General features: G+C 44.3%; 1 protein-coding gene across 2 annotated transcripts in view; it reads right to left on the minus strand.

The window, feature by feature from the left end:
• The window catches only part of SORBS3 (sorbin and SH3 domain containing 3), a 90613-nt gene that overhangs the window by 57130 nt on the left and 5518 nt on the right, over nt 1-27965 (minus strand). For both annotated transcript variants that reach the window (XM_060250744.1, XM_060250743.1), the window contains exon 2: nt 3141-3218. In XM_060250744.1, coding sequence (XP_060106727.1) covers nt 3141-3158 — 18 coding nt within the window. In that variant the 5' untranslated portion in view covers nt 3159-3218. The remainder of the gene's footprint in view (nt 1-3140; nt 3219-27965) is intronic.

The following is a 27965-nucleotide window of genomic DNA, read 5'->3' on the forward strand; positions in this document are numbered from 1 at the left end:
GCCAAGCCCAATTTACAGTTTATTCCCAATATGACCCTTTTGAAAGCCATTATACACTTTTACAATTGCAGCAAAAGTAAGTTTTTAACTTTCTCAAAAATTTCATGCAGAATATTTTCCAGCAACTCTTGATTATTTGTGGAAATATTCATTTGTATTTGACAGATGACAATTATGGCTATCCAACAGTTAATATGGCTATCCAACAGTTAATATCTGATAGTTGAAATCTAATGGAATCTGGCAGTCTTGATAAGTAGCATGCAGAGTGACATATTTGTATTTGATAGTAAACATGCAATAGGGTTGAACAACTAAAAGCTTTTGATGTTTTCATACCTAACACCTGCCAAATTCAATCTAGTGGTGGTGGAAAGTGCTGTCACGTTGCAGCCAACTTATAGCAACCTTGTAGGGTTTTCAAGGCAATTGACATTCAGAGGTGGTTTGCCATTGCCTGCCTCTGCATAGTGACCCTGGATTTCCTTGGTTGTCTCCCATCCAAGTATTAACAGAGCCAATCCTGCTCAAGCTTCTGGGACATCCAGGTGAGCGCAAAAATCAATCTAATGATGCCAGTAAGTATACACTTCTTGAGATAAGCTTTCGTACTCAAACCGTGAATGGTGAAATGGAGAAAAAGTTTCCTATTTAAATATTTTAAAGTATTTGTGTTTGTTCAAGTAGAGACAATCTTCATATTAATTTAAATACATCACAGGATTTCTGTACAGTTCATGGTACTTGGTCACAAACTAAATAAGTATAGAGGGTTCAGGCCACTGGCTCCTTTCCTCCCTAGTATGGTCCCTGTGCCTTTAAAATTGATGCATGACAGGCAGAGGTCCAGCAGGTTAAGCCCTCTCCAAGCCTCACTGGGGAAAACATCACCAGTTAAATTTCTATCCTGTAGCTGTAGAGGCACAGGTGTGTCATGTCCCAAAATACACAACAACTCTAGGTATAAGGAAGAGGAGAAGCAGTTAGGAAAATGGACTACATCTTAATAAATGAGGGCCATCAGCATCGCCAGAGAGCCCTCAAGGCTGAATTATTCAGTAGCTAAGAAATTCTGTTTAATCATTGCTATGATCCATGTTGTCACTGGGTACCACACCTATATCACTGTCTCTAATTTCACTGTCTACTGATTAGCAATGCAGGCATAACCAAAATGGAGTGTGCACAAACATTTGAACAGGCACAAATGCATATAAAGCTTTTGGCAAGGTGTGGAACTTTGCTCTTTCTGGATGAACCCAGAGAGATTGCTTTTTTATTATTTTGCAAAATATAACATCATAAGTAGAGTCTATGGATCAGTTTCTCTTGTTCTTTTCTTGCCTTAGTTCCCTGCAGACATCATTCTTACCCATCAGAGGGCTTTTAAGAAAAAGATCAGGAAGTGCTACATCACAACGGCACTGCAGCACAATTATGTTCTATTGTCACAATCATATAATACTATCAAGCTATAACAATCCGTCAATTAACAATTTCTTTTAAAAAGCTTGAAAAACCCCTCTAGTGAAGAAAGAAGGATGGCCACAGAGGCTGATGTAAGAAAATGGTGACAATGCAGGCAGCTCCTGCAAAAATGTAAATCTTCACATCCACATGGTTTCAAAAGACACTTTGGTTATGATCTGTCCAAAAAGCAGAATGGGGAAGGGGGAGGGGGAACGCAGAAGATGAACAAAACAGAGGATGGCATCATGTGAATGCTCTCAAAAACAGCTCTGTAGTAAGGAAATCAAGGAAAAGCAAATCATCCATATGGAAACAAGTAATGAGTGAGAGGGTGCAAAGCAAGAAAAATAAGAGGGGTATGAGTTATCAGCAGTAACCCCATCAAACAAGCAAAGATCACAGGCCATATGGAGAGGCAAGGAGATGTGTATGCCTGGAAGCCCTTCCCAAGTTCCCTTTTGTTTCTAAGCCTGAAGGCAGATGATGGCCCTTACAATTTAAATCGTGTGATGAGGACCAGAGTGCTTCTTTTGGGGGTTTAGATAAAACTTAGGCAGTCTAATATGGGAATTTGTCAGGCTCATAAAGGGGCACAGCCATTAGCAGCCAGTCAAGTTTCATGGAAGCCAGTGGCCAGTCCAGTGGGAGAAGGTCAGTGGTGAGTAGTACAGTTCAAACCAGGGCTTTTTTGGTACAAAAAGCCCAGCAGGAACTCATTTGCATATTAGGCCACATCCCCAATGTCACCATTGTTTCAGGGCTTTTCTGTAGAAAAAGCCCATCAGGAACTCATTTACATACTAGGCCACACTCCTAGACAACAAGCTAGCCGGAACTGTGTTCCTGTGCATTCCTGCTCAAAAAAAGCCCTGGTTCAAACCAAACAAAGTTCACCTTCCAGAAGAAGCAGCCAAACAACAAAAGAGCCAAAGGCAGATAAGGCAGGAGATAAAATATCTAAAATGCATCAGGGCAGAGACTCAGCCATGATGTTGTCTGCAAAAACAAGCTATGCAGATTGAAGAACAACTGCTGAGGCTGGGCTTTATATGGCCTAAAGGACAGGCATTGGTCCTTAAAAATCAGCTGACAAAGTGTGTAGACATGTGGTAGGGCTGGTGCCTCCTTGATGCACAGAGTTCAGACCACAAGACTCATAGTTGTGCTACAGTGATGGTGGCACAGATTGTAAGACAATGGTAAGACAACATACAGCCCTGGCTGCGCACAAAATCTATGCCTGTGTGGGTATATTTTAGAGAGATGTCCACCTAAGACTGCCGCTGGGGACTGGGACTAAGCTTCTTTGTTTGGAAATCCAGGGACAAATAACAGCTCAGCCACTCCTTTACATTTGTACATGTTATCTAATCATGACTCACACATGGTTCTCTAAACGTCATGGTATTTCTTCCATGGGAATATGAGACAGGAATGCCTCCCTCTGGCTCCTAGACAAATGCCTGACCAGAAGTCCCAGTGCCTCAGCCAGCAATGGATTAATCCCTGCCCTTGTTTGCTAGAGGCATCAACAGCTCCCCTGGGATCTTTATTCCACATCCCAGAGCAATCTGTTCAGAAACATTTCCTGTTATTTAAAGTCATAACACAGTGATGGTAAAAATAATAATAGCAATGTTATCATGAGCAAAGCACAATCAGGAGCTCACATTCAGAGGCTGAAGCATCCCAGATGTGACTATCCAACACTGCCAATCACATGCAGAAAGCTGAGGCTTCTAGCTGACCTGGGAGGAGAGAGAGAGAGAGAGAGAGAGAGAGAGAGATGTTAATGACATGTGAGGTCACCTGGAATGAAGGAGGAATGTTGGTCATCATATTTGCAGTTTACAGTAGCCATCAATTACTGAACGTACAGAAATTTGCATATTTATATCAACTTTATACAGATGCCCTCTTGAGATTTTGTAAAAGATTTCATAAACAAAAACTAACATTCATTTATTTTCTTTTTCATTACCTAGTATGATCCTTTATCAAGACTACAAACTAGCTACTTTAGGAAACTAAGGTTTAATTCCAATCACATTTCACATTTGAGAGCCAGTTTGGTATAGTGACTATGTGCACAGACTTTTATCTGGGAGAAATGGGTTTGATTTCCCATTCCTCTATCTGTACCTGCTGGAGGGATCTTGGGTCACTCAGAAGTTCTTTCAGAGCTGTTGTCTCAAGAGCAGTCCTCTCAGAGCTCTCTCAGTCCCATCTACCTCACAGGGTTCTGTCGTGGGGAGGGGAAGGGAAAGGAGATTGTAAACCATTTATGCCAATAAAGGTATTGACTGACTGACTGAAAGTCACTCTGAGACTCCAAATGAAGAGCAGAGTACAAATCCAATCTCTTCTCCTCCTCCTAAACACCTTTTTAAAAGTATGTTTTTCAATGCAATCCTAAAGCCATCCTTATCCCCAGCATAAGGCTGGCATGATACCATATTGATGTAAACCTGGAGCCAGCCAGCTATGCCTGTGCAAGGACCAGATGTAATCTGATGGAGTAAAATCTCAAATATATATTGAATTCCTCTGAAGCCTCTTACATTGCAACATAGAAGCTTGATTCAAAGCTTCCAGTCCAGGAACCCTTCATCTGTGCTCCACACATGAATGGATGGGGAAGGGGATAAACAGAAGTTTGTCTTAATATCTGCATATGACCATTGAGTGTCTTAAGATTTCTTCGCATAATTAAATGGTTCTGTAAAAATGCATAGGTAAATATGCATAAATCTTTTTGTTTAATAGCATGTGGCAATTGAGTGTCTAACATCCTTATGAACAATTACATGGCCCTATTAGTAGGTCCATATGCTGAAGCATAGATCTCTTTACTTAATAATAAAAGAAGGATGATTGAAACCGCATTCATACCCAGCTTTGAAGTTCTCTGAGCTTCAGGTTCTCTGGTACTTCCTTCCCTATTCTGCTCTTCCCTATTCAAACTGAATATTCCTTAGTTTAAAACAAACCACAATTTGACATGGCATCAGCACCAGCCCCTTTAATTAAACTGCAATTTGTTTCCTGTCCTCAAGTGTGAAATTTAACTGGGATTAAGCCTTAGTTTCCTAAACCTGAAAATTTGCAGTTTTGATGCAGCATGCAAAGGGTGGGAGAAAGGAAAACTTGAGCCTGCAGATATTTATATAGACCCTACCCAGAACCCATCACTCCAGTGAGCAAACTTTGAAACTTTCCTCAAACTTATGTGATTCTTTCTCCAACAGAAGAGCTACATAAATCGGAGAAAGGCTCCTTGAAGGATGGTTAGATCCACCTCAATATAAAAGGTGTTAAAAATAATATCTAAGTAGTTAATGCTCTTAAAATGCATTGTGTTTCTGCAATTTAATCTCAGATGTATCGAGACCAAGTGTTTGAGCCTTCAGCAATGAAATCTTCCTCGACCCACTAACATTTGCAATGCCACACCTGCTTTATAATCTCTCAGTAGGTGCTTGCAGACAACTCTCAGTCCCAACTAACAAGACATTGACAACGGCAGCAGAACCAATTGTACAGATGGATTAATTGAAATCTCTCATGGAGCAAAACACTTTCTTGGAGCTTTTCTTGTGCCACAATGCTCAGACAAATGGGAGCACAGCCTTCTAGGTATGCTCTAAAGCAAGGGTAGGCAACTTTTTTGGCCTAAGTGCTGAAAAAAACACAATGTCTACTTATGAACATGTTGGAATGTTGGCAAACAAAATGCGATAGGAAGACAAGGATTGTACTTGGCCAGACATGCTTGGAGCAACCAAAGCCCCAGCAGAACTGCCAGCATCTCAGGGTTTTGCCTTTGACTTAGCTCGTGGCTCTGTGGGTCTGGGAGGAAATGATGGACATAAGCCATGCCTGCCGCCTTCTCCAGCATAACTAGCCCCAGCAGTACTGCCAATGGCTCTTTGGCATGGGAAGAGGTCTGGCCCCTGTGCTAAGCAAACTTGTCCAGTATGCCACTGTTGGCACATGTGCCAGAGCTGCCTATTTGCACACCCTTAGCAGTGACTCTGTGACACATCAGGATGCAAGGTAGAGCAAGGATGACTCTACAGTTGCCAGCTCCAGTTGTGAAATACCTGGAGATTTTGGGGCTGGAGCCTTAGGTTTAGGAAAGGGAGGGACTTCAATGGGGTATAATGCCATAGAGTTTACCTTCAAAAGCGGCCATTTTCTCCAGGTGAACTGACCTCTGTTGCCTGGAGATCAGTTGTAATAGAATGAAATGACCAGTCACCACCTGGAGGTTGGCAAACCTAAAGAAGTCATAGGATTTTTTTCCCCCCCTCGAAGCAAGAAGGGAAGAACACGGCACAATCCCATACAAGTCAGCAGTGCTACCGACTATAAAATTACCAACTCTTAACCCCCCTAGCACACCTAGTCCAGCAAACAAGAGGGGTGTGAGAATCCGGCAGGTCACAGATCTGATAGGATGATTAACTGTTTCCAGTGCATCTCATATTAGATCCTGCTCCAGGTAAGTTTTAAGGAAACTTCGAAGTCCCTAAACTCCCACTTTAACAAAGTAGGACTGTCTCATCTATTATCCACTTCTGACACTGCACTCCACTGGACAGTGGAGAAACAAATTTTCCTTTTGGCAGCTGGTACAAGGCCCACAGCGAGGTCACCGCCTGGCCCCATTTCCCTGCCAGTATAGGGATTTTTTGTTGTTGTTTCTGGCCTTTCATTACTGCTGTCACAATGCAAATCATTTTGCATTAATTCAGTCTCAAACAACGCTCTACAGTTTGTTCCCTTGCATGGCTGCATACTTGCGGGGGTGTATAAAAGTGGATTCTGCAGGAGAGGAAGCAAAGGTTTAATAGAGTGGGAGTCAAGAATCTCTAAGGGGATGGAGCCTGCACAAGGGAAAGGTGAAAGGAACTGGGAGATGCAAGCCTACAATGCTGCCCATATATAGAACAAGCAAGGTCTGACATTTACTGAAACTTGCAGCAATGTGAATCCCCTCCCCAAATCCCTCACTTTAAACAAATGAGAAATATATATATATATATATATATATATATATATATATATATATATATATATATATATATATATATATATACTGAAAAGTATCCAGCAACAAACAAGAAAAATGACAGCGAAAGGGCTTTTTTGAAAAGTGTTTGTTTAGCATAGAATAAAAGAAGTTAGAGAAAAGAGGACAAAACCTAATTTTGCCAGTGAACCAAAGGCTGCTATAAAGGAATCATGTAAAGATCACCAGCAGTATTTCATGTTGTAATTTTACACAATTTAGCTTGATTCTGCAAGTCAAAGGGACAGGCAAAGAGCTATTCAGAACTCTGAATCTCCATCTCCTGACTGCTGTTTGTAGTGTTATTCTGAAATCCCTCTGGTTTTCTGGGCATGCACCAAGCACTGTCCACCTGTTTTCAAATCCAGAGGTGTGGGGGGCCTTTAAATTGAAAGCCAAAATTTCCTTGAAGCTGAATTCTGCAATCCACATTCCATATGATTCTTTTACATAGGTCCCAGAATAATGCACACACCATGTTAAAGCAAGGGAAAAAAAGAATATACCACAAACTTCTGCGCAAGGGATAGATTTCCATTAACATGTTTGTATGCCAACACATGCATTAACCCAAGACTTCATGTGGACCTCACCACACACTGGTTTTTCACATGCTACTGGCTAGGTCTTCACATACTTGCAGTAATATGCAAAATGCCAATCCATCTGGTACATTAGAAGAGTTCAGAAAATCTACCACCACTTCTGCCTCCTCCCTGTATCTCCAAATAAATTCAGGGTTTAATTTGAATTGGTTACAATCTTTAGAAGAAGAAAAGATTGGATTTATATTTATATCTCAGAGTCTAAGAGTGGCTCACAATCTCCTTTATCTTCCTCCTCCACAACAGACACCCTGTGAGGTGGGTGGGGCTGGAGAGGGCTCTCACAGCAGCTGTCCTTTTAAGGACAACCTCTGCCAGAGCTATGGTTGACCCAAGGCCATTCCAGCAGCTGCAAGTGGAGGAGTGGGGAATCAAACCCAGTTCTCCCAGATAAGAGTCTGCACACTTAACCACTACAGCAAACTAGCTCTCACTTACTCTTCCTCCAAAGATTTCAGGATTTTTCTTTGTTCTTCCCTCCTCATTTCTATCCTCAGAACAACCCTATGGGGTAGCTTAGGCTGTCAGAAATGCTTGGCCCAAGATCACCCAGCAAAATTCTCCCCAGTCCTAATCTAATGACCAGGGCTTTTTTTCTGCAGGAGCTCACAGGAGTGAAGTTCCCCCTGGGCTGGCCAGGGCTGCAGCTGGCCCAACCCACTGTGTGGCAGCCATGTGCTCCCAGGCCAGATGGTGTGGCCTAATATGCAAATGAAGCTCCTGCTGGGCTTTTTCTGCAAAAAAACCCGCACTCCTAATGACTATGCCACATGCATGGACTCTTAACCCTAACTGAGGATGATGACCGAAGATCAACCCTGTTGTCATGAGATCTGCCTTAGCAATCATCTACAGCTCAAATTAAGGACTGTGCATTGAATCTCAATCTTTTGAGGCACCAGGTTATTATCCAGTTCTGTAAATGGGCTAACTACAGGCCCTTGAAAATAGTATAGACAAGACAAACATGGTTCTCCATCAAACAAGACTGTTTCCCCAAACAATCAGTACAAAGCAGACTCCTTATTTTAAACTATTTTAACTCTTACAATTTTCTCCAAAGCCAATGTAGTCTGGTGAGGATGCTGCAGATTCACTATAGATTGTGTGGAGAAATGCGTTGCTTCCTAGAAAGGTGACAAGCAGGTTTTAAAAGTTTCTGTCCCTGAGCTCAGAGACAAGCAAGGGCGGTGGTGGGGGGGGGGGGGTGGAATTAGCCCATAGCACCTGGGCTAACACTTAAGATATGCTAATGGATGTGACAGAAGAGACAATGGGATGAGTTAGCTCATCCTCTTCCTTCAGGTAGGAAACAGAGTGGGGAGGATGTTGGGCTAGACCAGCAGAGCTGGAGATTTCCCAGAATGCCTTCCAGGATGCATTTGGGACCTGAGTGATCCCAGGATGCATTTGGGACCTGGGCAGAGCAGGTAACAAGGGGTGGAGAGTGATGTAAAGTGGGTGGATTAATAAAAGTACTTGCCCCAAAACAGGGAGCATCTCTTGGTGCTGGTCTTGGAAGAAAAGAAACTGCTGTACTCTGGACAGCAGCCAGTGGCCATATTGACTATGTGGCTGGATCTGGCTGTCTGGGAGGATGCAAGAAGCATGAGGTATCCTTAGAACCTTTTGTAACTCACTAAGCTTAGAATTGCCTGCTTTATTTCAATGTCTGGTAGAGCATGTTTTTTAGAACCAGGGAGAGAAGGATGCTAAATTCAGCAGGTGGTGACAATCCACCCTAGTGGCAGGAAATAGCACCCTCCAAGAAGGGGTGCAAGCCCAGGAGGGGGCTGACAGAACCTGGTCTATAAGTCAAATTGGGCCAGTTCCATCACAGATCCCATCCCAGTCACACAAACAGAATTAAGTTTCCATATTCCCCTATGGAAAGGAAATAATAAACAGGTTGAACTATGTAATGTAGATGCATCTGAAAACAAGAACACAATATCCATTCCTTCCATAATGGATCTATGGAAGTTTGTAGCCTTGGTTTGAATTGGTGTGGGCAGAGGATGGAGAAAGCAGTATTGCTAATTCCAACTTCCACTTTTATTTATTTATTTAGGTATATGAAATGCTCCCTCTAAGCCGTTGAGTCTTGTGAGCAAAAATTCTACATTGTGAGCTACTGGTATTAAAGTTGTGAGTGTGAGTGATTTGGTTAAATTAGTTTGCTCTGGGGTCATCCTTCCTGAGCAAAGACAAAATGTGTGAGCTAGGGTTGCCAGGTCTGTGTTGGAAAATACCTGGAGACTTTGGGGGTGGCTCAAGGAGTGGCTTCAGCATGGTACACTGCCATAGAGTCCACCCTTCAAAACAGCCATTTTCTCCAGGGGAGCTGATCTTTCCCAGCCATTTCATGCTTTCCTAAACCCAGAGCATTTTATATTTTTGGTTTATATTTTTAGTTTCTGCTGTGATCCTTATGCTTTTTCTTGAAGTTTTATTTTTTAAATTGCCTTGCCAAATCCCACTATTCTTCCACCTTTCCATTTTAAACAAAACAGTGCAAGAGTTTTAAGCATGTTTGTATTTTAAGTAAAAAATAATATCTTCAATTGTGTTTCTCTGTATCATTTATAAAGTTTATATCTCCACTACCTGGCATTATATTTTATGATACACATGGCTTGGTCCCACATTTATATCAGATCCAGCCCTCATAACAAATGATCTCAGCACCAATGCACTATACCATGCTGGCTCTCTATTTATTTATTTGCTACAAATACACATTTTAAGCACATGAAGCTGTTTCATGCTGAGTCAGGCCAATGGTTCATCTTGTAGTATCAGTTAGGCAGCAGATCTGAGAGGTCTCCCACAGAGAACAGTCTTTCTCTCTACCTGCATCCAAAATCCTTTTAACAGACGGAATCAAAGGTGGAACAAGGGACCTTCTGAATAAAAAACATGTGCTGCCACTAAGCCACTTACATGTTTGATTTTTGTTTCACGCTTTACATTTATGGCTTTAAAAAAAGAAGCTAAAAGACTAAAGAGGGAAAGTGATCAGCCTACAAACAGAATATTTACTCTGTAGTTCAAGTGGGTTAATCGCAAACTAAAATGTAAAGAAGTTTCTTATCAGTTTTCTCTTGGCGAAGAGTTTACTAGACAAACAGTTGTGGAGAATATGGATTGGTCAAAACTGGGTCACTCTACTCTTTGTAGAAGTTATCAAAGAATAGCCAGAGAGTATGCTAGAAAATTAGCTTCTTGTTCCATCCCTCATTAAACATCTACTGGACATTTTCATAGCCAGATCTCATCCACCCAAATCCCTCCAATCCAAGAAGGAATATATTGTGGTCCTAAGTATTTCCAACCAATAAGAATGTGGCTGTTCTCCCTGGAGTTCCATTCCAGCTGCTCATACAGAACTCATTAACTGGTAGGTTAAATAATTGGCCAAAGCACATTGCCAGTCAGCACCCCCAGCATGAAGACAAATATCATCTCCCAAGTTGCAAAACAGCGTGTATACACAAGCCAAAATACAACTGACTTCTATAATTAAAAGGAGGCACACAGACACAATAGACTCTGATGAGAACAGAGGAACACTGGAGGAAACTGCTACTAGGGCTCTTCTATTGAATCAAATGGTTTCTATCACAATCTCATCTTGGTCTAGAGATGCCAGCCTCCAGTTGGGAATTACAGCTCATCTCCAGACTATAGAGATCAGTCCCCCTGGAAAAATTGGATGCCCCACTGAAGTCCTGCCTTCCCCAGGCTCCATCCCAAATCTCTGGGAGTTTCCCAACCTGGATCTGCAACCCTGGCACCTTTCTGCAAAATCAGTTTTTTGCCCAAAGAAAGGAAAGGTCCCCTGTGCAAGCACCAGTCGTTTCCGACTCTGGGGTGACGTTGCTTTCACAACATTTTCACGGCAGGCTTTTTACGGGGTGGTTTGCCATTGCCTTCCCCAATCATCACTTTCCCCCCCAGCAAGCTGGGTACTCATTTTACCGACCTTGGAAGGATGGAAGGTTGAGTCAACCTCAAGCTGGCTACCTGAAAACCCAGCTTCCGCCTGGGATCGAACTCAGGTCGTGAGTAGAGCTTAGGACTGCGGTACTGCAGCTTTAACACTCTGCACCACAGGACTCTTGGTTTTTGCCCAAGAAACACTGCTTTATATTTATAAATAGCCATCTGATTGCATGGAACTTCATAGAGTCACATAGGCAGTGCAAGGTCCCTGCTGTGAGAAACTTCCACTCTAAATTTATACGGTGGAAAGAAGAACAGAACAGAGTGAGGAGTGGGAGATGAAAGCCAGAAGGGTCAAATTTCAGCAAACACAGCTATGTGGGTAGGGTTGCTAACCTCCAGCTATGGCCTGAAGATCTCTCAGAACTGACTACAAAGATCAGTTCTCCTAGAGAAAATCACTACTTTGGAGGGTAGACTCTATGGTACTATATACGTTGCTGGGGTCCCTTCCCTCTCCAAACTCTACCCACCCCCAAATCTCCAAGAATTTCCCAACCCGGAGTTGGCTGCCCTATACGTTTGCTTTGTTTTAACTGGGGAGGAATTCACAGGGTATGGATCTTCCCACATTGTATTTTCTTTTGAATGTTAGCCTTGCCTAACAGACATTCTAAAGCGTGGTCAAAATTGCTTTGGTCGAGGATTTTTTTTGAGCAGGAACACAGTTCTGGCTGGCTTGGCATCAGGGGGTGTGGCCTAAGAAGCAAATGATTTCCTGCTGGGCTTATTCTACAAAAAAGCCCTGGCTTTGGCACTTATACCAGTTCCACTGTTGATAAAGTGCTATTGTTAACATTTTAAAGGAAAGAAAACAGGTTTTTAAAATGTATTTATTTATAATTGCTTTTAAACCACCCTCCCAGTGTACACACAACGCTCAAGGCAGTGAAGGATGTGTACAGGATGTCTTTTTTCCTTTAAAGAGAGAAGGCTGATTTCATGTAGTAAAGCAATGCAGGGTTAAAAACCCTCTTCTCCTCTCCTGGAAATCCAGCTGGGGCCAGGAATGTTTGTAATTAACCTCTGAAAATGAACAGAAATCTTTGACCTTTGTCATCATTAGGGTTGCCATCTCTGGCGTAGGAAATTTCTGGAGATTTGTGGGTGGTGCCTGAGGAGGGTGAAATTTGGGGAGGAAAGAGCACTTAGCAGGGATGTGATGCCATAAAGTCTACACCAGAGGTGGCCAAACTTGCTTAATGTAAGAACCACATAGAATAAATGCCAGATGTTTGAGAGTCACAGTACATTAATGTCAGATGTTTGAGAAATGCAGGACTGGACAGAAGCCAGGCAGTTGGGGGGGAGATGTGGAAAGAAAGCAACTTTAACTTAAAATGCATTCCCCAAGCTGCTGGCTAGCTTAAATTGATTTAAAGAGAGAAGTGCTTCTCCAAGCCAGCCAATGGGGTGGGGTGGGGGGCTTTGTGAGCCACACAATACGTGTGAAAGAGCCACATGTTGCTACCAAGCTGCAGTTTGGCCACCCTGATCTACAGTCTGGCACTGCCATTTCCTCAAGGGAAATTTATGTCTTTAATCTGGAGATCAATTGTAATTTCATGAGAACTCCAGGCCCCACCCAGAGGTTGGCAAGCCTAGGTTTGGCCCATATTTGCAGTTTTTTGAGGTATTTGTTTTCAGGCAGAGAATTCAAACTGATTCCTCCATACTTAAAATATGTTCTTTCTTCAACCTCAGTGTGATGGAAATAGTTCCAAAGCACGTTCTGCGTCCTGGAAATAAATGCCTCCTTATGCAGCACATGTCAATTCAAAACTACTACTGTCACACTTTAAAACTGTTGTTTCTGTCTTTACCCTAGGGCTGCCAAATCCAATTCAAGAAATATCTGGAGACTTTGGGGGTGGAGCCAGGAGACATTGGGGGTGGGGCCAGGAGACATGAGGATGGAGCCAGAAGCAAGGTTGTGACAAGCATAATTGAACTCCAAAGGGAGTTCTGGCCACCACATTTAAAGGGACCTCACACCTTTTAAATGCCTTCCCTCCATTGGAAATAATGAAGGATGGGGGCACCTTTTGTGGTTCATAGAATTGGACCCATTGGTCCAACTTTTTTAAAACTTGGAGGATCTTTTCTGGAGAGGCATTGGATGCTATGCTGCAAATTTGGTGCCTCTACCTCAAAAACAGCCCCCCCCTCTGAGCCCCAGATACCCGCAGATCAATACTCAATTATTTCCTATGAGAATCGGTCTCCATAGCGAATAATGAGTGCCCAGCAGACATCCCTCCCCCCCACCCCGCTTTCTAATGACCCTGAAGCAGGGGAGGGGGGCTCCAACCTGCCTCCACCTGGGGATTGTGCAACCCACAAAGAGCAACATGGATGATAGAGCAGGGAAAGTAGGTTAGAAAAACCTCTGTGAAGACCAGCCTCCAAAGTACAAAATTTACTATCAAATTATAATACTTCAAAATGTCTAAGACATTCTATATACAAAGTAATGAAAAGGACACCAAAGACCCCACCCAAAGTCCTTCACACAAGTCAATGTCCAAACTTTCTTATCAAAATTGCAACCTGCACCCACCTGGGAATTGGCAACCCTACTTCACCCTAAGGGAGCTGGTGAGGCCTTCATATAGCTTAGCACAGCACTGATCGAAGATTGAAAGATGTGCATATGGTTTGCTGCTAGGGTTATTTTCCAATTTGATATTTTATTTAATAAAACAGACACTTGGAGCAGAAGCTTGAAAACTTTTGTTGATCCTACACTTCAGTTCATTAGAGTCTGTCTCCCAATACATGACAATTTAATTGGCTCAACCTTAATGTTCAAGCCCTATCCCTGCCCTTCCAAATCCACCTGAATTTACTTTCTCACTTCCCAAAAAACTCACCAGGCACTGCACCAAGATTACGGTAGTCAAATAATATCCCTCCTTCCACCCTCTGACCAGGCATTTTAAAAATCATATTGGTACCCCAATGTGTGGCACACAATTCAGATTCTTGCCTTCAAGGCTATGCATTTATTGAGAGCATATAAGTTTTCCCCCTGCACTGAACTCAGCTCAGCACATACACACACTCGCAGAAAACCAGCATACTTCCCTCAGGCAGATTACCTAAGGATTTCTAATAGCTTTCCTTCAGGGAATTTCAGCTGTTTTCCTCTAACTAACATTAGCAAACTGTCAGCTTAGAAATATCTTCAAGCATTCATAAAAATATTTTGTCCCAGGGAGGACATATTTTCTTCCTGCAGCTATGTATTGCTTTGTGGAATGCCAATCCATGAGAATCATGGGGAATTATACTGGGGATTTTGTGTGATGTATGCAGAAATGAGTAATTCATTTTCCCACCCAGCAACACCCTTGACTTCTCCATTTTGAAAACGTCAAAAAACTTTTTTTCAGTTCTTCCAAAACATACAATATTTACATTGTGCAACCCATCAAGCAAGACCAAAAAGAGAAGCAAAATTATTTCCCTTCCTATCAGCGCTCCATCTTTTTTATATTTCAACTGTTTGGAAGGTTCCTTCTTTTAGGTTGTATATCATGTCTGTCCCCTACCCCTATCTTTTACCTGAGAGGATACGGCACTGTTATAAAGACAACCCTTCTGGATACCGAAGGCCTGACTAGTCTGGCATCCAATACCTTATTGGTCAACCAAACACCTCCCAAATACCTATAAGCACAGAGGCTACAATCTTCCCCCTGTTTTTATCCCCTGGCAACTGATGTTTATAGATAAAGTACCTTTGGACAGGAAGATCCATGGCCACTAGACTTGCCAATCCCCAGGTCCCAGCAGGGGTTCTTCCATGGGGGGAAGCCCCGCCCCAGAGGACCATGTGCCTTTGCACCTCCAGAGGCTTCAGTCTCCGATTGAAAGGCTTCCTCTTGGGATGGGGTGTCTGTATTGCTGTGAAGAAGTTGGCAGCAACTCGTGAGTAGAGAGGCCAATCCCTCGTTTCAGAGTCGCCAGAAATGGGGGGGGGGGGACGTCTGCTGAGCACTTCATTATTTCCTATGTGAAGATCGATTCTCATAGGGTATAATGGGGAATTGATCTGGAGGTTTCGGGGACTCTGGGGGAGCTGTTTTTTGAGGTAGAGGCACCAAAATTTCAGCACAGTATCTAGTGCCTCTCCCCAAAGTACTCCCCAAGTTCCAAAATGATTGGACCAGGGGGTCCAATTCTATGAGCCCCAAAAGAAGGTGCCCCTATCCTTCATTATTTCCTATGAAAGGAAGACATTTAAAAAGGTGTGCTGTCCCTTTAAATGTGATGGCCAGAACTCTCTTGGAGTTCAATTATGCTTGTCACACCCTTGTTCCTGGCTCTGCCCCCAATGTCTCCTGGCTCCACCCCCAAAGTCCCCAGATATTTCTTGAATTGGACTTGGTAACCCTAATAGCTACTATGCATTAGCCATTGATAGAGCTATCCTACATGACTTTGTCTAATTCTATTCTAAAGCCAGTCATGTCAGTGGTCACATCACTACATTTTGTGGCAGTGAGTTCTAAAATTTATTAGGCACTGGGTACAGACGTTCCTTTTGTTCTCTATGAATTTACTCAATGTCCCTGAGTTGTATTATTATGGGGAAGGGAGAAAAGGTTCTATCTACTTTCTCCACACCATAAGTAATTTTTAAACCAGGTTTTAATAAGGGCTTCAGGGACATTATTCAAAAGAACATATGTGGTCAGGGCACATAGTGACCGATCACACAGAAAGGCCCTTGATGTTAAAGAGGCAAATAATCCTAGCAATTGTGCAATTGAAATAGCATTTATTTATGGGAGACAGTCACTCCCACTAAGATAAGAACTTGTTCGTGTCTCTATAGTGTGACCTTTCTTTTCCACTTTTCTTTGTATAGTTGTTGATTTTGGGATCTTGGAGTGCTTTCCAAGCATGGCTAAGCTGAACCACCACACCCATGCTACTCAACACTATGGCCACCATCCAGTCCAGATAACACATTTATCTGTACTCCAAAACTGATGGAATGAAGGCAAAATCTAAAGTTTTGTAACCAAGGTTGCTTTCACATGGAGCTTGTACTTCATGTCTGCCCCTCAACAGCAGTGGATTTGGGGGGGCTTCCTCATGACATGGTTGTATGCTTGCTCACCATCTGGTTTTTCCCAGGCTCTGCTCTGCATTTCCCCAAAGCAGCTTTGGTATGATCTTTGGTATAATCTATAGGGTTTTTGAGGCAAGATGTGTTCAGAGGCAGTTTGCTGTTGTCTGCCTCTGCTTCTATCGAGTACTTAAAAAAAAAAAAACTGGCCAAAAGCTTACCAATAGCAGGAAATGGTGGATACAAGGAGAATGCACAGGGGGAATTCCTATACAGAGGCATTCAGAGCAGCCATGAGAACAAAATGGGGGAATTGCCCTTGTGTGGAAGCCACCATTTCCCCAGGAACCCCAGTGCCTGATTCCCTCTGTGCCTCTTGCTCCAGCTGTCAACATAACGATTTTAGAATGAAGGGTGGTTGTTACCTCTCCTTTGAGAACAGAAATGATCACTGATCCTGAGCATGTATTGAAGTGAATTTTAAGACATGTCTGTTTTAAATTGTAGCTCGTCTATCACCATCCTGCATGAGTTGTGTACAAGGCCCAAAAATCTTTTAAAAGAAAGCTTCTACCAAGACATGTTGATGGGTGAGAGAGGGGGGGAGTGAGGATTCACTGTCTTCAACGCTATACATAAAAACACAGCGCTATAAAAATCTGGAGTAGCAACTGAAAAGGAGAGAGATGCCAAGGCAATCTAATATTTGTGGGATCATGTGGATATATGTATCACACTTTCTCAATGTTTTATTTATTTGTATCCCACTCTTCCCCACTATTGTGGGGCTCAGAGAGGGTCAAACACGCAATAAACAAAGCTATAATACAATTAATACATACCAGTTTAAAGCAATTCCAAACATTTACAATTGCCAGGAGAATTGGGGCTCACTCCCAGGTCCCTCATCTGACTTTGGGGCTCCTCCATGGCAGTGCTGCTCTTCTTCCACAAGGTGTGCAGGCAAGCCCCAGGCTCCTTCCCTTAGTCAGCAAGTAAAAGGAAGATACTTCTCTCACTGGCATGTGCCACTGCTGTTGTGCGACTCAGTGAAGGTATTTAAAGTCTAAATACCCACCTTTCCTTCCCTGAGTCGCTCCAAAGCAGCGGCACATGCCAATGAGAGAAGGGAAGGTATTTACTTGCTAACAACGCTGCAACCCTGTCTCCCTCCCTCAGTCCTGCAGCAAGCGTGTTCCTCGCCAGTTGCCCCAGGCTCCCCCTCCTGGGTGAGGGATGGAGGACTGGAAGAGGTGGGGTGCTGGAAATTCAATAGGGGGTGCTGTTCCATGTGCTCCACACTAGCTTTGGCCTTGGCTGTATTTGAAGCCAGGTTGAAGCTCCTTGGCAATGGGATCGTCAGCGTGTTGTTGTTCAGAGCCTCTTTAAGGAATATACCAGGAGAGGCGGTCCCAAAGATATGTTGGTCCCAGACCGTGAAAGGCTTTAAAGGTTAAAAACAATATCTTGAATCTGATCTAGTATCCAGTCTGGAGCCAGGGCAGCTGGTAGAGCACCAGTTGGATATGGGCTCTACTAGGGGTTTCTGTAAGGACTTGTGCTGCCGCATTCTGGACTAGTTGAAGTTTCCAGGTCAGCTTCAAGGGTAGCTCTATGTAGAGTGAATTACAGCAATTAGTTTGGAGGTGACCATTGCATGGGTCACTGTGGCTAGGTCTGGGCAAGGGTGCTAAACTGCCAACTGCTGGACTTGGCAAAGGTAGAAAAATGCCAGCCTGGCTACATTTGTGATCTGGGCCTCCACTGAAAGGAGTGTGGGGTGTGGGGAACCCATATCCTTCCTTTTTTAGAGAGCCATTGTGGTGTAGTGATTAGAGAGGCAGACTCTAATCTGGAGAAGCAGGTTCGATTCCCCACTCCTTCACATGAAGCCTGCTGGGTGACTTTGGGCCAGTCTCTGACTAGTTCTCTCAGAACTCTCTCAGTCTCACTTTCCTCACAAGGCAGCTGTTGTGGGGCAGGGAAAGGAATGTGACTGTAAGCTGCTTTTAGACTCATTAAGGTAGTTTTCTGCCAGCACTGGGGAGAGTGGAAAGGGAAGCAAAGGAGACAGGCCATGCCAGGTTTTGCCACCCAAACTGTTGCCAGTTCCCACCCAGCCCCAGGCAGAGAGGAGATGATTCAGCATCTCTACTTGTACCAATTCCAAGTGCTCCAAGGGAGAAAGAGGTTCCACACAGACCACACACCCATTTACCTCATCTGCAGTCCTCCAAGGAGATGGAAGACTTAATGACCATAAAAAGAAGAAGAAATAAGAAGATGAGCCCCTGGGAAGGATGAAGGTTATTAGAAGTTGCTTGCATTTGTGGAGCATCTGTGAACCTAAAAAGTTGCTATGTGGAATCAAACCACTGATCCATCTAGGAATGCTACCACACAGATATACTGCTTTGCCTTGGTTTCCTTCCTGCAGCACTGTTTTTCGGAGCAGTGCACCACATGATCTCATCAATGCAATCCTAAACCAAGAAAATATTCAGCACAATCCTAAATAGATGAGCCCTTCTAAATTCCGTAAAGTCTATTAATCTAGAAGGGTATAGCTGTTTAGGATTGCACTGATCGCCTACTCTAACTGGCAGCAGTTGTGCACATGTGAAGTTCTTTCATTGGAGATAGCAGGGATTGGTGTGGGCATCTTTTGCATCCAAAGCATGTTCTCTACAGCTAAGCCATAGTCCATTTGCCATGAAACTCCTGAAGCCAACTGACACATGCTTGCTTGGTCACTTGAGGATTAGAGCCTCAAATGATGGCTTGCACAAAACTTCAAGGAGAGAATGGATCTTTCTCTTCACCATTATCTCAAACACTTCAAGCTTTCAACACAGAAGTAGTGTAGGCTTTAATATCCTGCTTTCCTTTACGTCAAGGAGTCTCAAACAGGCTTACAATCTCTTTCCCTACAACAGTCACCTTGTGAGGTAGGTGGGGCTGAGAGAGAGCTGAGAGAACTGTGACTGGCCAAAGGTCAGCCAGCAGGCTACATGTGGAGCAGTGGGGAATCAAACCTGGTTCTCCAGATGAGAGTCCACTACTCTTAACTGCTACACTACACTGGCTCACATGTTGAGCAAGGAACATGCATATGTGAACCCACTCTCAAAAGGAACATGTACTATTTCCAGATAGAGTTGATGATTCTATTTTTACCTGAGTAAGCTATGCTTCCACTCCTGACCTTTTGCAAACCACTCACAAATCAAATTACTCCCATGCAATATTTTGCATTCAGGTAACAACTTGTGAACACATCCCACAAACCCATACAAATGGGAAAAGATAGAGATTGGAAATTATAGTTTAGGCTATACCATTGTACAACCATAGTGCATTTCCCCAGAACAAGGGGAAGGGGGGGTGGGATATGGGTATCTTTTGCTGGCACATGGAGGTCCAGAATCTCAAGTCTGGGCTGCAAGTCCATTACTAAGATATGGCCTGTTTGTGCCATTTTAGAAATAAAGAGACATTTTTCATTAATGACTCATCAGATTAAATGTGTAGAGTGGGATCAGTTGTGTGAGCACACACACTCTTTGACAAGTTTTGTAGACAAGGACCCAGAACAAAGGTGCTTGCTCCCTCAACCTACAGGCAGTCAAGCTTGCTTGGAGTCCAGTTTATAGAGCTGCATTGCATTTCCAGGTAATGTCTCTGAAGGATCTGAAGGACCGCTGTGTGCCAGCATGCAAACATTTCCACACCCTGCAGTGCAAACACTTCAGAAAAAGGCAGTTCAGGGGAAAGGGAAGGGGCCAACTGCATGCCTGAGCAGGAAAAGAAAGGAAAGAAAAGGAATCCTGCAGGGAAGGAAAAAATCCACCAGTGTGGTCTGATCAAATGAATTGCTGGTGTAACTACTGCATCAGCAACAAATTAGGTAGTTTGATGGGCAAAGCAGAAAAAATGCCCAATCACTGTTTATAAAATGAGGAGAGCAAGGAGGGAGGTCTTCTATCAACTCCCAGAGAGCAGAAGGGCTCATGTAAACCCAATCTCTATAAATTTAAACTGGCTTGGTGGTGGTATGAAATGGGTTAATGACTGTCAAAGCAAGCCTGAGAGCTGTAGCGCTCTAGCTGCCAAGGCCAAGAACTCTTTTTGTTGGAGATCCAGGTTGCATTTCTGGATTCACTCCAATTACCTGTGCAGAACCCTGCTTTTGTACGCAACTCTCCCTAGATCGACTGAGGCTGATGGAATGATACATATACTGCAGTGTAGCTTGAAAATGCCTCTATTAAGAAAAAAATGTATCATGACTGATGCATGTTTCTTTTCTCTCCTGAACCCAATCCGCATGGCATCTTTCACTGGGATCACCTAATAACATATTGGAATGAGGGCATTTGTAAGGAAAGGAAAGGTCCCCTGTGCAAGCACCAGTCGTTTCTGACTCTGGGGTGATGTTGCTTTCGCATCGTTTTCACGGCAGACTTTTTACGGGGTGATTTGCCATTGCCTTCCCCAGTCATCTCCACTTTTCCCCCAGCAAGCTGGGTACTTATTTTACCGACCTTGGAAGGATGGAAGGCTGAGTCAACCTTGAGGCGGCTAACTGAAAACCCAGCTTCCACCGGGGATCGAACTCAAGTCGTGAGCAGAGCTTAGAACTGCAGTACTGCAGCTTTAACACTTTGTGCCAAGGGGCTCTTCGAGAGCATTTGACGTCACCGCAACTCTTCATAGGGTTACTGCCTTTCAAGAGCCAAGCATCATTTATCTGGAGCTGCTAAAAATCTGAACTACAGTCCTCCACTCCCTGTTTCCACCACACACATTGTCTCATGAGTCATCAAAGAAACATTTCAATTTAATTTCTGAAATCTCAAAAAAGACTATCATTGGGCTTGCAGCTTGAACCTCCCTTGACACTGAGAAAGTATATCTTCCTCTCCTTATGTTCTCGATTTGTTGTTTCATAAAAATAAACTTTTTTGGAGGGAAGGGCAAAAGTATATGAAACTGCTTTATTCTGAAGCATACCTCTGGTCCATCAAAGTCAGTATTGCCTACTTAGACTAGCAATGGCCCTCTAAGGTCTGAAGCAGAAGATTTCCAGAACACCTCCTACCTGATCCTTTTAGTTGGAGATGCTGGAGATTGAACCTGAGACCTTTTACACACAAAGAAGATGCTCTACCACTGAGCAACAACTTCTCCCCATGTATGGGTGGGAGAAGGAGTGGAAGTTTTGGCAAAAAACTAAAAACAGCAACAACAAGGATTATTGTAAAGTACCTACACAATACCAAAACTTTATGTTTTATTGATTTTTACTGGTATATGAACTAATTATTTAATATGATTTCTATGGTTTTTATACTCAAACCCTTGATCTAATGACAGCTTTTGTTCTTTTTACTGTTTGTATAATCTTCATTTATTTTTGACTGGTTAATGTAATGTTTTGTATGTTTTATGGTTGAATAAAATTTAAAAACCAGCAACAACAACTGGCTTCATCCCACCAGCTGATTTTTCTTCCTCTTATTCTTCAACTGATCTAGAATGGGAGGGAGATGCCAGCTGGGTGAGAGAGCGAAAATTATATGGGCGGTGGCTGTTCAAATGAGGGGGCTAAGATCTACGTTCCTTAAATATGCCATTAGCTATTGCTAACCAAGCGCTGTTGCTTAAAGATGCTATTAAGCCACCATTTGCTGTCCTGATACAGAGATGCTGGTGATGGTGGAAACTGCCATCAAGTCACAGCTGACTTAGGTACAGATATACTGTCCTCGCATTCAATAAAGACATATTATCATCCCAACCACACATAAGTTTTAAAAATCAGCAAACCTGCAGCCAGAAATTAGTTTTCCTTGTCCAGTTGTAACTTGTAAATAAGTCTACAATATAAGAACATAAGACCCCCTATTGAATCACACCAAAGCGGAATGTTCTAGCACATCTTTCTCACAGTGGTGAACCAGATGTCTTGGAATGCCCACAAGTAGAGGCCAAACCATACCCCCTTGCTGCCCCCATTATAATTGATATACAGTAGTATACTGCCTCCTCCGAACATGAAGGTTCCATTCCTCCAAGAAAAACTACATTGTGTAGAAAGAGCAGGAACTGGCAGAGAGTATGCTGGGTGGGGGGGGGGGAGACAGCTGCAGAGGGGATGCATCTGTGTGTCTCAGCCATGTGAAGATGCTTGCAGCATGGCTCTTTGCTTTGGAGAGCTACTCCCAGTGTTGCCTTGAGCAAGGTGCCAAGCCCATTCCTACTCATACTCCCTAAAGCAGTGCCACATCCTTCTCTCAAATGACTTCTGAGCATTAAGTCTCAATCTCTCCCTCAGTTCCATTTATGATGAGGGAGGGGAGTTTTATTCCAACACGAGCACCAAGAAATATGCCCTTGCCCACAGTTGTACTCATCTTATCTTTGCTGTCAAGTTCCTGGATCTCCTTGGAGGGATGCTGGCACTGTATTTGGGGGGTGTCTGGATTCAATCAGTTGTTACAGCCAGCTCAGTGTTGTTCCTTTCAGCTTTCCACGTAAACATTTCCACTCCTCCCCACCCAAACATTCCCTCTTCTTTCCTCTCTGCATCCCAGACTGCACTGCTGATGTTTATCCTTGGGTCAAGTTAATAACTGCCCAGTTTGCCTTCAACTTGGATGTTTCCTATTCAAAGATTCTCAAATCCTAGATAGAGGAAATACTGGGGGTACTGAGAAACCAAACCAAACAAGCTGTTAAGAAACCACACCAATAATTCATACAGCATACTATGAATCCAGACTCACAGTAACCAAAATGATATCCCTCAAGAAACACAGCATCATTGAATCACCTATATATGAGAGACTAAAAACTGCTTGTAGCTTGTTGCTTATCTGCCTGTCTGAAAGCTCCCCCACTCCCTCACTAGCTGATCTTGGTGGAATGCTCATGTCATGGAATGTTCATGGAGAAAATGTTACACAATAAAATGTACCCAAACAGTTCAGCCAGGAATGGACTGGAAAATTAAAATGGCCATGGATCGAGCCAAACTGACTAGGTCCCTGACGCATTAGAAGCCAGCACTGCAGAGGCTACTCAGACCTGGTCAGCAGTGTCAATTATTGGTGTTGGCTGGCCTCTTGACTCTTCCCACATTGCTGCGAAGAGGCAGCAACTCAGGGAAGATGCAACTGGTGGGTTGGCACCTATCAGTGTTGCTGTGAAGAGTGTGAGGTCAGTTGCTGCTGCACCACAGGCAGAATTATGGCCTTCCAGGAGCTTTCCCTGTATGTTAAATGGACAGTCCATCCCTTAATAGTAAACTTGGAGATGGGGAGATTTTATTTTATTTATTTATTTGGGATTTGTATCCCGCCCTTCCCACAAGTGGCTCAGGGCGGCTTCCAACAACTAGTCAACATAAATTTAACAATTTTAAATATAAAACAATTAAATAATTAACATTTAAACATTAAAACCAGTAACATTTCACTCCATAAAACAATACAGCTTAAGACCAATAACATGTCATTATATATAAACAGATGGCTGGCCAGTTACGTCAAGTTTTATCCCAGCTAGGTGTAGGCTAGCCGGAAGAGGGTCGTCTTACAGGCCCTGCGGAACTGAGCCAAGTCCCGCAGGGCCCTCACCTCTTCCGGCAGCTGGTTCCACCAAGTGGGGGCCATAACGGAGAAAGCCCTTTCTCGGGTGACTTTCAAGCGGGCTTCTTTTGGCCCGGGGATAGAGAGGAGATTTTGTGTTCCTGACCTCAGTGCTCTCTGGGGAACATGTGGGGAGAGACGGTCCTTCAGGTAGGCAGGTCCCAGGCCATATAGGGCTTTAAAGGTAATAACCAGCACCTTGTACCGGACTCGGTACATCACTGGAAGCCAGTGCAGGGTCCGAAGACCCGGCCGAATGTGTCCCCACTTTGGGATGAGAAGCCCAGAGACAGAATGACTGAAGAATGGCACAGAGCTGAGGAAAGAAGAAGCCAATGTGAAAAGGGAATAGTCCTGAGCAGGTAGTATGGCCAAATGAAGGTTGGGATGCTGACCAGGAAAGAGGGCAGATGAAAGATGTGAGGCAGAACAGAAAGGTTGAGAAGCAGAGCTATGAAAGAAGCTGCAGGTCTGGAAGCGGGGGGAGCCTGAAAGCCAGTTGAAGTGCAATGAAATAGGTGTGTTTGCAACCCTCATCACCTGACATTTACTAGCTGTTTAAGCAGGAGGTTTTATGAGGTAAGGTTTACAAAAGTAATATGGGACGTGGCCCAGTTTAGACAGCTTTAAGGGGGAGGGGAATGCAAGAGCTCAGAATCCTTATCGCCATTCAAGACTATGAGTGGAAATTAAACTGTTCATCTATAAAGGGAGGGAAAAAATCTTTTTTGTCTGTTGGCTCACCTTTCCCCTTTTATAGGCCTTAAAGAAAGAACGGACAGGAGGATGAGTGAACACCACTCTGCTTCAGCTATGAGGCCTGGTCTTACGTTGTTGGTTGATTGATGCAGCTCAGGAGTCCTCAGCCTTGTTGAATGCATGGGTACTGAGCACCACAGCAAAATGGCTGCCAGTGGGTGGTACCACTCGCAAAATTGCTGCAATGAGTGCCAAGTCAAATCACAAACATTAGATCCACAAAAGGTTAGGATGTCCCAAACAAGGCATCCTTGTATGATGAAGGCAGGTACTTCCAAATGGATGGTTCCTTATTTGGCTCTTCTGAAGCACCTCCTATGTCAGTGAAATGGAAGAAAGCAGGACTGGCTGTTTACTTTGGGGAAGAGATGCTTTGAGGAAGAAGCAAGTGGGTGCCAGGAAATACAATAGTGGGCACCATGTTGGGGGACTGCCATAGCCTACTTTTCTTAGGCTTGGTACTTCCCAGGAAGATGTGTTCACCAGCCAGCAATGACTGTGGACATTTTTACTCCTGGTGAAAGATTAAAATGACAACCGTCTCTAATTTTTTAAGAGTTAATTTATTCTCACAGTCTTGTACAGTCTGTCCTCTTTGTAGAAAAACTGAGGTACTCAGCAAAGCAGAACTCAGAAAAAAGGGCCACCAAGGAATCCTGACATCATATTGAAAACAAATTTGTGGCACAGGAACCATAAAATTGCTCCGGTTTCAGAACTTCCCTTAGGTTTACCAGCTTCCAAGTGGTGGCTGAAGATCTCCTGCTATTACAACTGATCACCAGACAACAGTGATTAGTTCACCAGGAGAACATGGCCACTTTGGAAGATGGACTCAAGCATTATACCTCATTGAAGTCTCCCCCGTCCCCAAACATTGCCCTTCTCAGGCTCCAACTGAAAAATCACTAGGTATTTCCTAACCCAGAACTTCAACCCTAACTTCCGTTGAACCACTGGATAAACCAGAGAAAAATTCAGTGAAGAGCTGTAAAGAGGAGAGAGCCAGAAGGCAAGCCATAGAAAAAGAAGTCTCAGAATTGAATCTCCGCCAGCCTGCCGCCTCTCGGCTAGGCTGGCAGGGATGGTTTGCCTCCCTGGAGGGAGAGCGGACTCCTGAGCGCACTTTCAGGCGCGTCTTTAAGTGGGCAGGGCTGGAACGTGCCTCTAGAGGCCTCCGCCCCCTCCCCCTCAATCCCTCGACGATTGTTGGTGCGAGAGCAGCATGTGCGAGCTCTCGGCCAGCGTGAGGGATCGGGCCCTAATTGCACCAGGTTGCTGCCGGCTTCGTCGGGATCGATGGCGTCGGGTTGAGGAATCGCGGCGTTGGATCACAGGCTTTTGTGCTGCTGTGTTATTTGTTATAAAAAGGGATGTCGGGGGGTTGTTTTGTGCTGCGTGGCTGGGTGCCTAGGCCGGTAAGGGCTTGAATTTAGGGGCCTTTGCTGCTGATCCTTCCTGGTTTTGTAAAAAACCCCCCCCATTTTTTTGTAAAAAAAAAAATCATCCTGCCAGTTGTGTGGGTGATCTGATACCCTGGCATTTGCATTAGGGGATTCCAAGTTTTATTCAGGCCAGTTAAATTGGATAGCAGGGGTTGTTAATTCTCCCCTCAGTTTGACTCATCTCATCAGGGGCCATTTTGAATTTAAGTCCTCTGCCTGGATACAACAGCCCTGAGGCTGTTCTCTGGCGGCCATTTTAGTTAATTCCTGCCCAGTTACAACAGTTCTGAGGCTGTTCTCTGGTGGCCATTTTGAGTTTAATTTTTCTGCCTGGATACAGCAGCCCTGAGGCTGTTTTTTGAGCAGACATTTTTGTGCAAAATTAGGGCAGCCATTTTAGGTGGGGCTGTTGGGTCCTTGCTCATCTGCCTCTAAGGAGATTAGTACCGGCTGGGTTTGTGGTGCATTTAAAATGTCTGGTAAAAAGGGAGTAGGGAAGTCTAAGGGGAAACAGCCAGCGCGTAAGGTGCCTAAGCCCGTGCAAAAGCGGCCTCCGCCGCCTTCATCTTCGGATGAGGAGAGGGAGGATGAGGTAAATGCAGCCATTTTTTTGAGGCTGCGGGCTTTGGAGCAGGCAGCAGGGTTGCCACCTTCTTTGGTTCCTCAGAAGGGGGGAGTTTAAAAAAGGGCTTTGCAAGCTAGTATTCTAACAAGATTATCCATTCTAGAGGGCAGGTCTGCTGCTGGCGCTGGTGGAACCGTGGGTGTGGATGCTGGAGCGGGTCCTCCTTCTCCTGTTGTCGGAGCAGGTACTGCTTTGGTACCTGCTGGGTTGCCAGGTAAGTCTGGTGATGGTTCCACGGCATATTCTGGGCTTGTTTGGCCATGGGGGCCTTTTGGCCCTGTGGCTCCTAATAGTGTGGGTAATGTGGCTGCAGGTTCTAGCACTCCTTCCTCTTTAGGTGCAGGGTCCCAGGCTAGCTGGGCGTGGCCACATGGCCAGTATGGTCCTTGTGGGAGTTGGCCAGGAGCTGGGCAGCAGGGTGCGGCTCCTGCTCTAGCTGGGGGTTGGGGTTTCCCCTCCCCGTATGGGGTGGTCCCATTCGGAGCCATGCCTTTTGGCGAGGTTGCCTTGCCTTTAGGAGACCACCTGTTGCCATCTACAAGGGACACGATCCTCAAGGGAGAATATGTGGACATTTTCTCCCTTTTGTTTAGGGAGGTAAGAGAAAAAGGACAAGGAGGATCTTGATGATAAGGAGAAGGAGAAGTTGAAGAAGAGGAAGGTGGATCGGACCTGGGCCAATTGGTTGCCTGGGTTTTTCGTGTGATAGCGCGTGCTCAGCCCTGGCAGGCAACAGCACTGATCCAGTACATGGATATTATATACAAAGTGTATACGATGTTCAGCGGCCCTGCCTGGATTCAGTATGACGAGGAATTCAGGATGAGGGCCACTTTGTACCCTTCTTTACCCTGGGATCACATCCACCAGCAACTTTGGCTTCAAGTTATGTCATCGGCTCGGCCTAATTTGGGTGACCATTCTGACAGCGGCCATTTAGTGGCTAAGGCTTCCTCTTCTCCTGCTACTTCTTCATCTTCCTGCAGTTCAGCAGGGCAGGCGGTTCAACCCTGCTTGCTTTGTTGGGAGCTTGGGTGACGAGGGGTGAGCAATCGGAAAGGTTGCACTTTCAAGCATGAATGCCCCATGTGTGCCGGCCCACACTCATTTAGCAACTGTCCAAGAGTTCGGCCGCGTAAGGGTCAAAAGAGAGAGGGCGGGAGTGGGGGTTCCTCCCAAGCTGGAAAAGGGTCCCAGCCCGATAAAGGTGGGACGTCTTGAGTGGTGGCTTTATAGGTACCCACGTAGGG

The sequence above is a fragment of the Heteronotia binoei genome, chromosome 12, assembly GCF_032191835.1.
Source record: "Heteronotia binoei isolate CCM8104 ecotype False Entrance Well chromosome 12, APGP_CSIRO_Hbin_v1, whole genome shotgun sequence".
Taxonomy (NCBI): domain Eukaryota; kingdom Metazoa; phylum Chordata; class Lepidosauria; order Squamata; family Gekkonidae; genus Heteronotia; species Heteronotia binoei.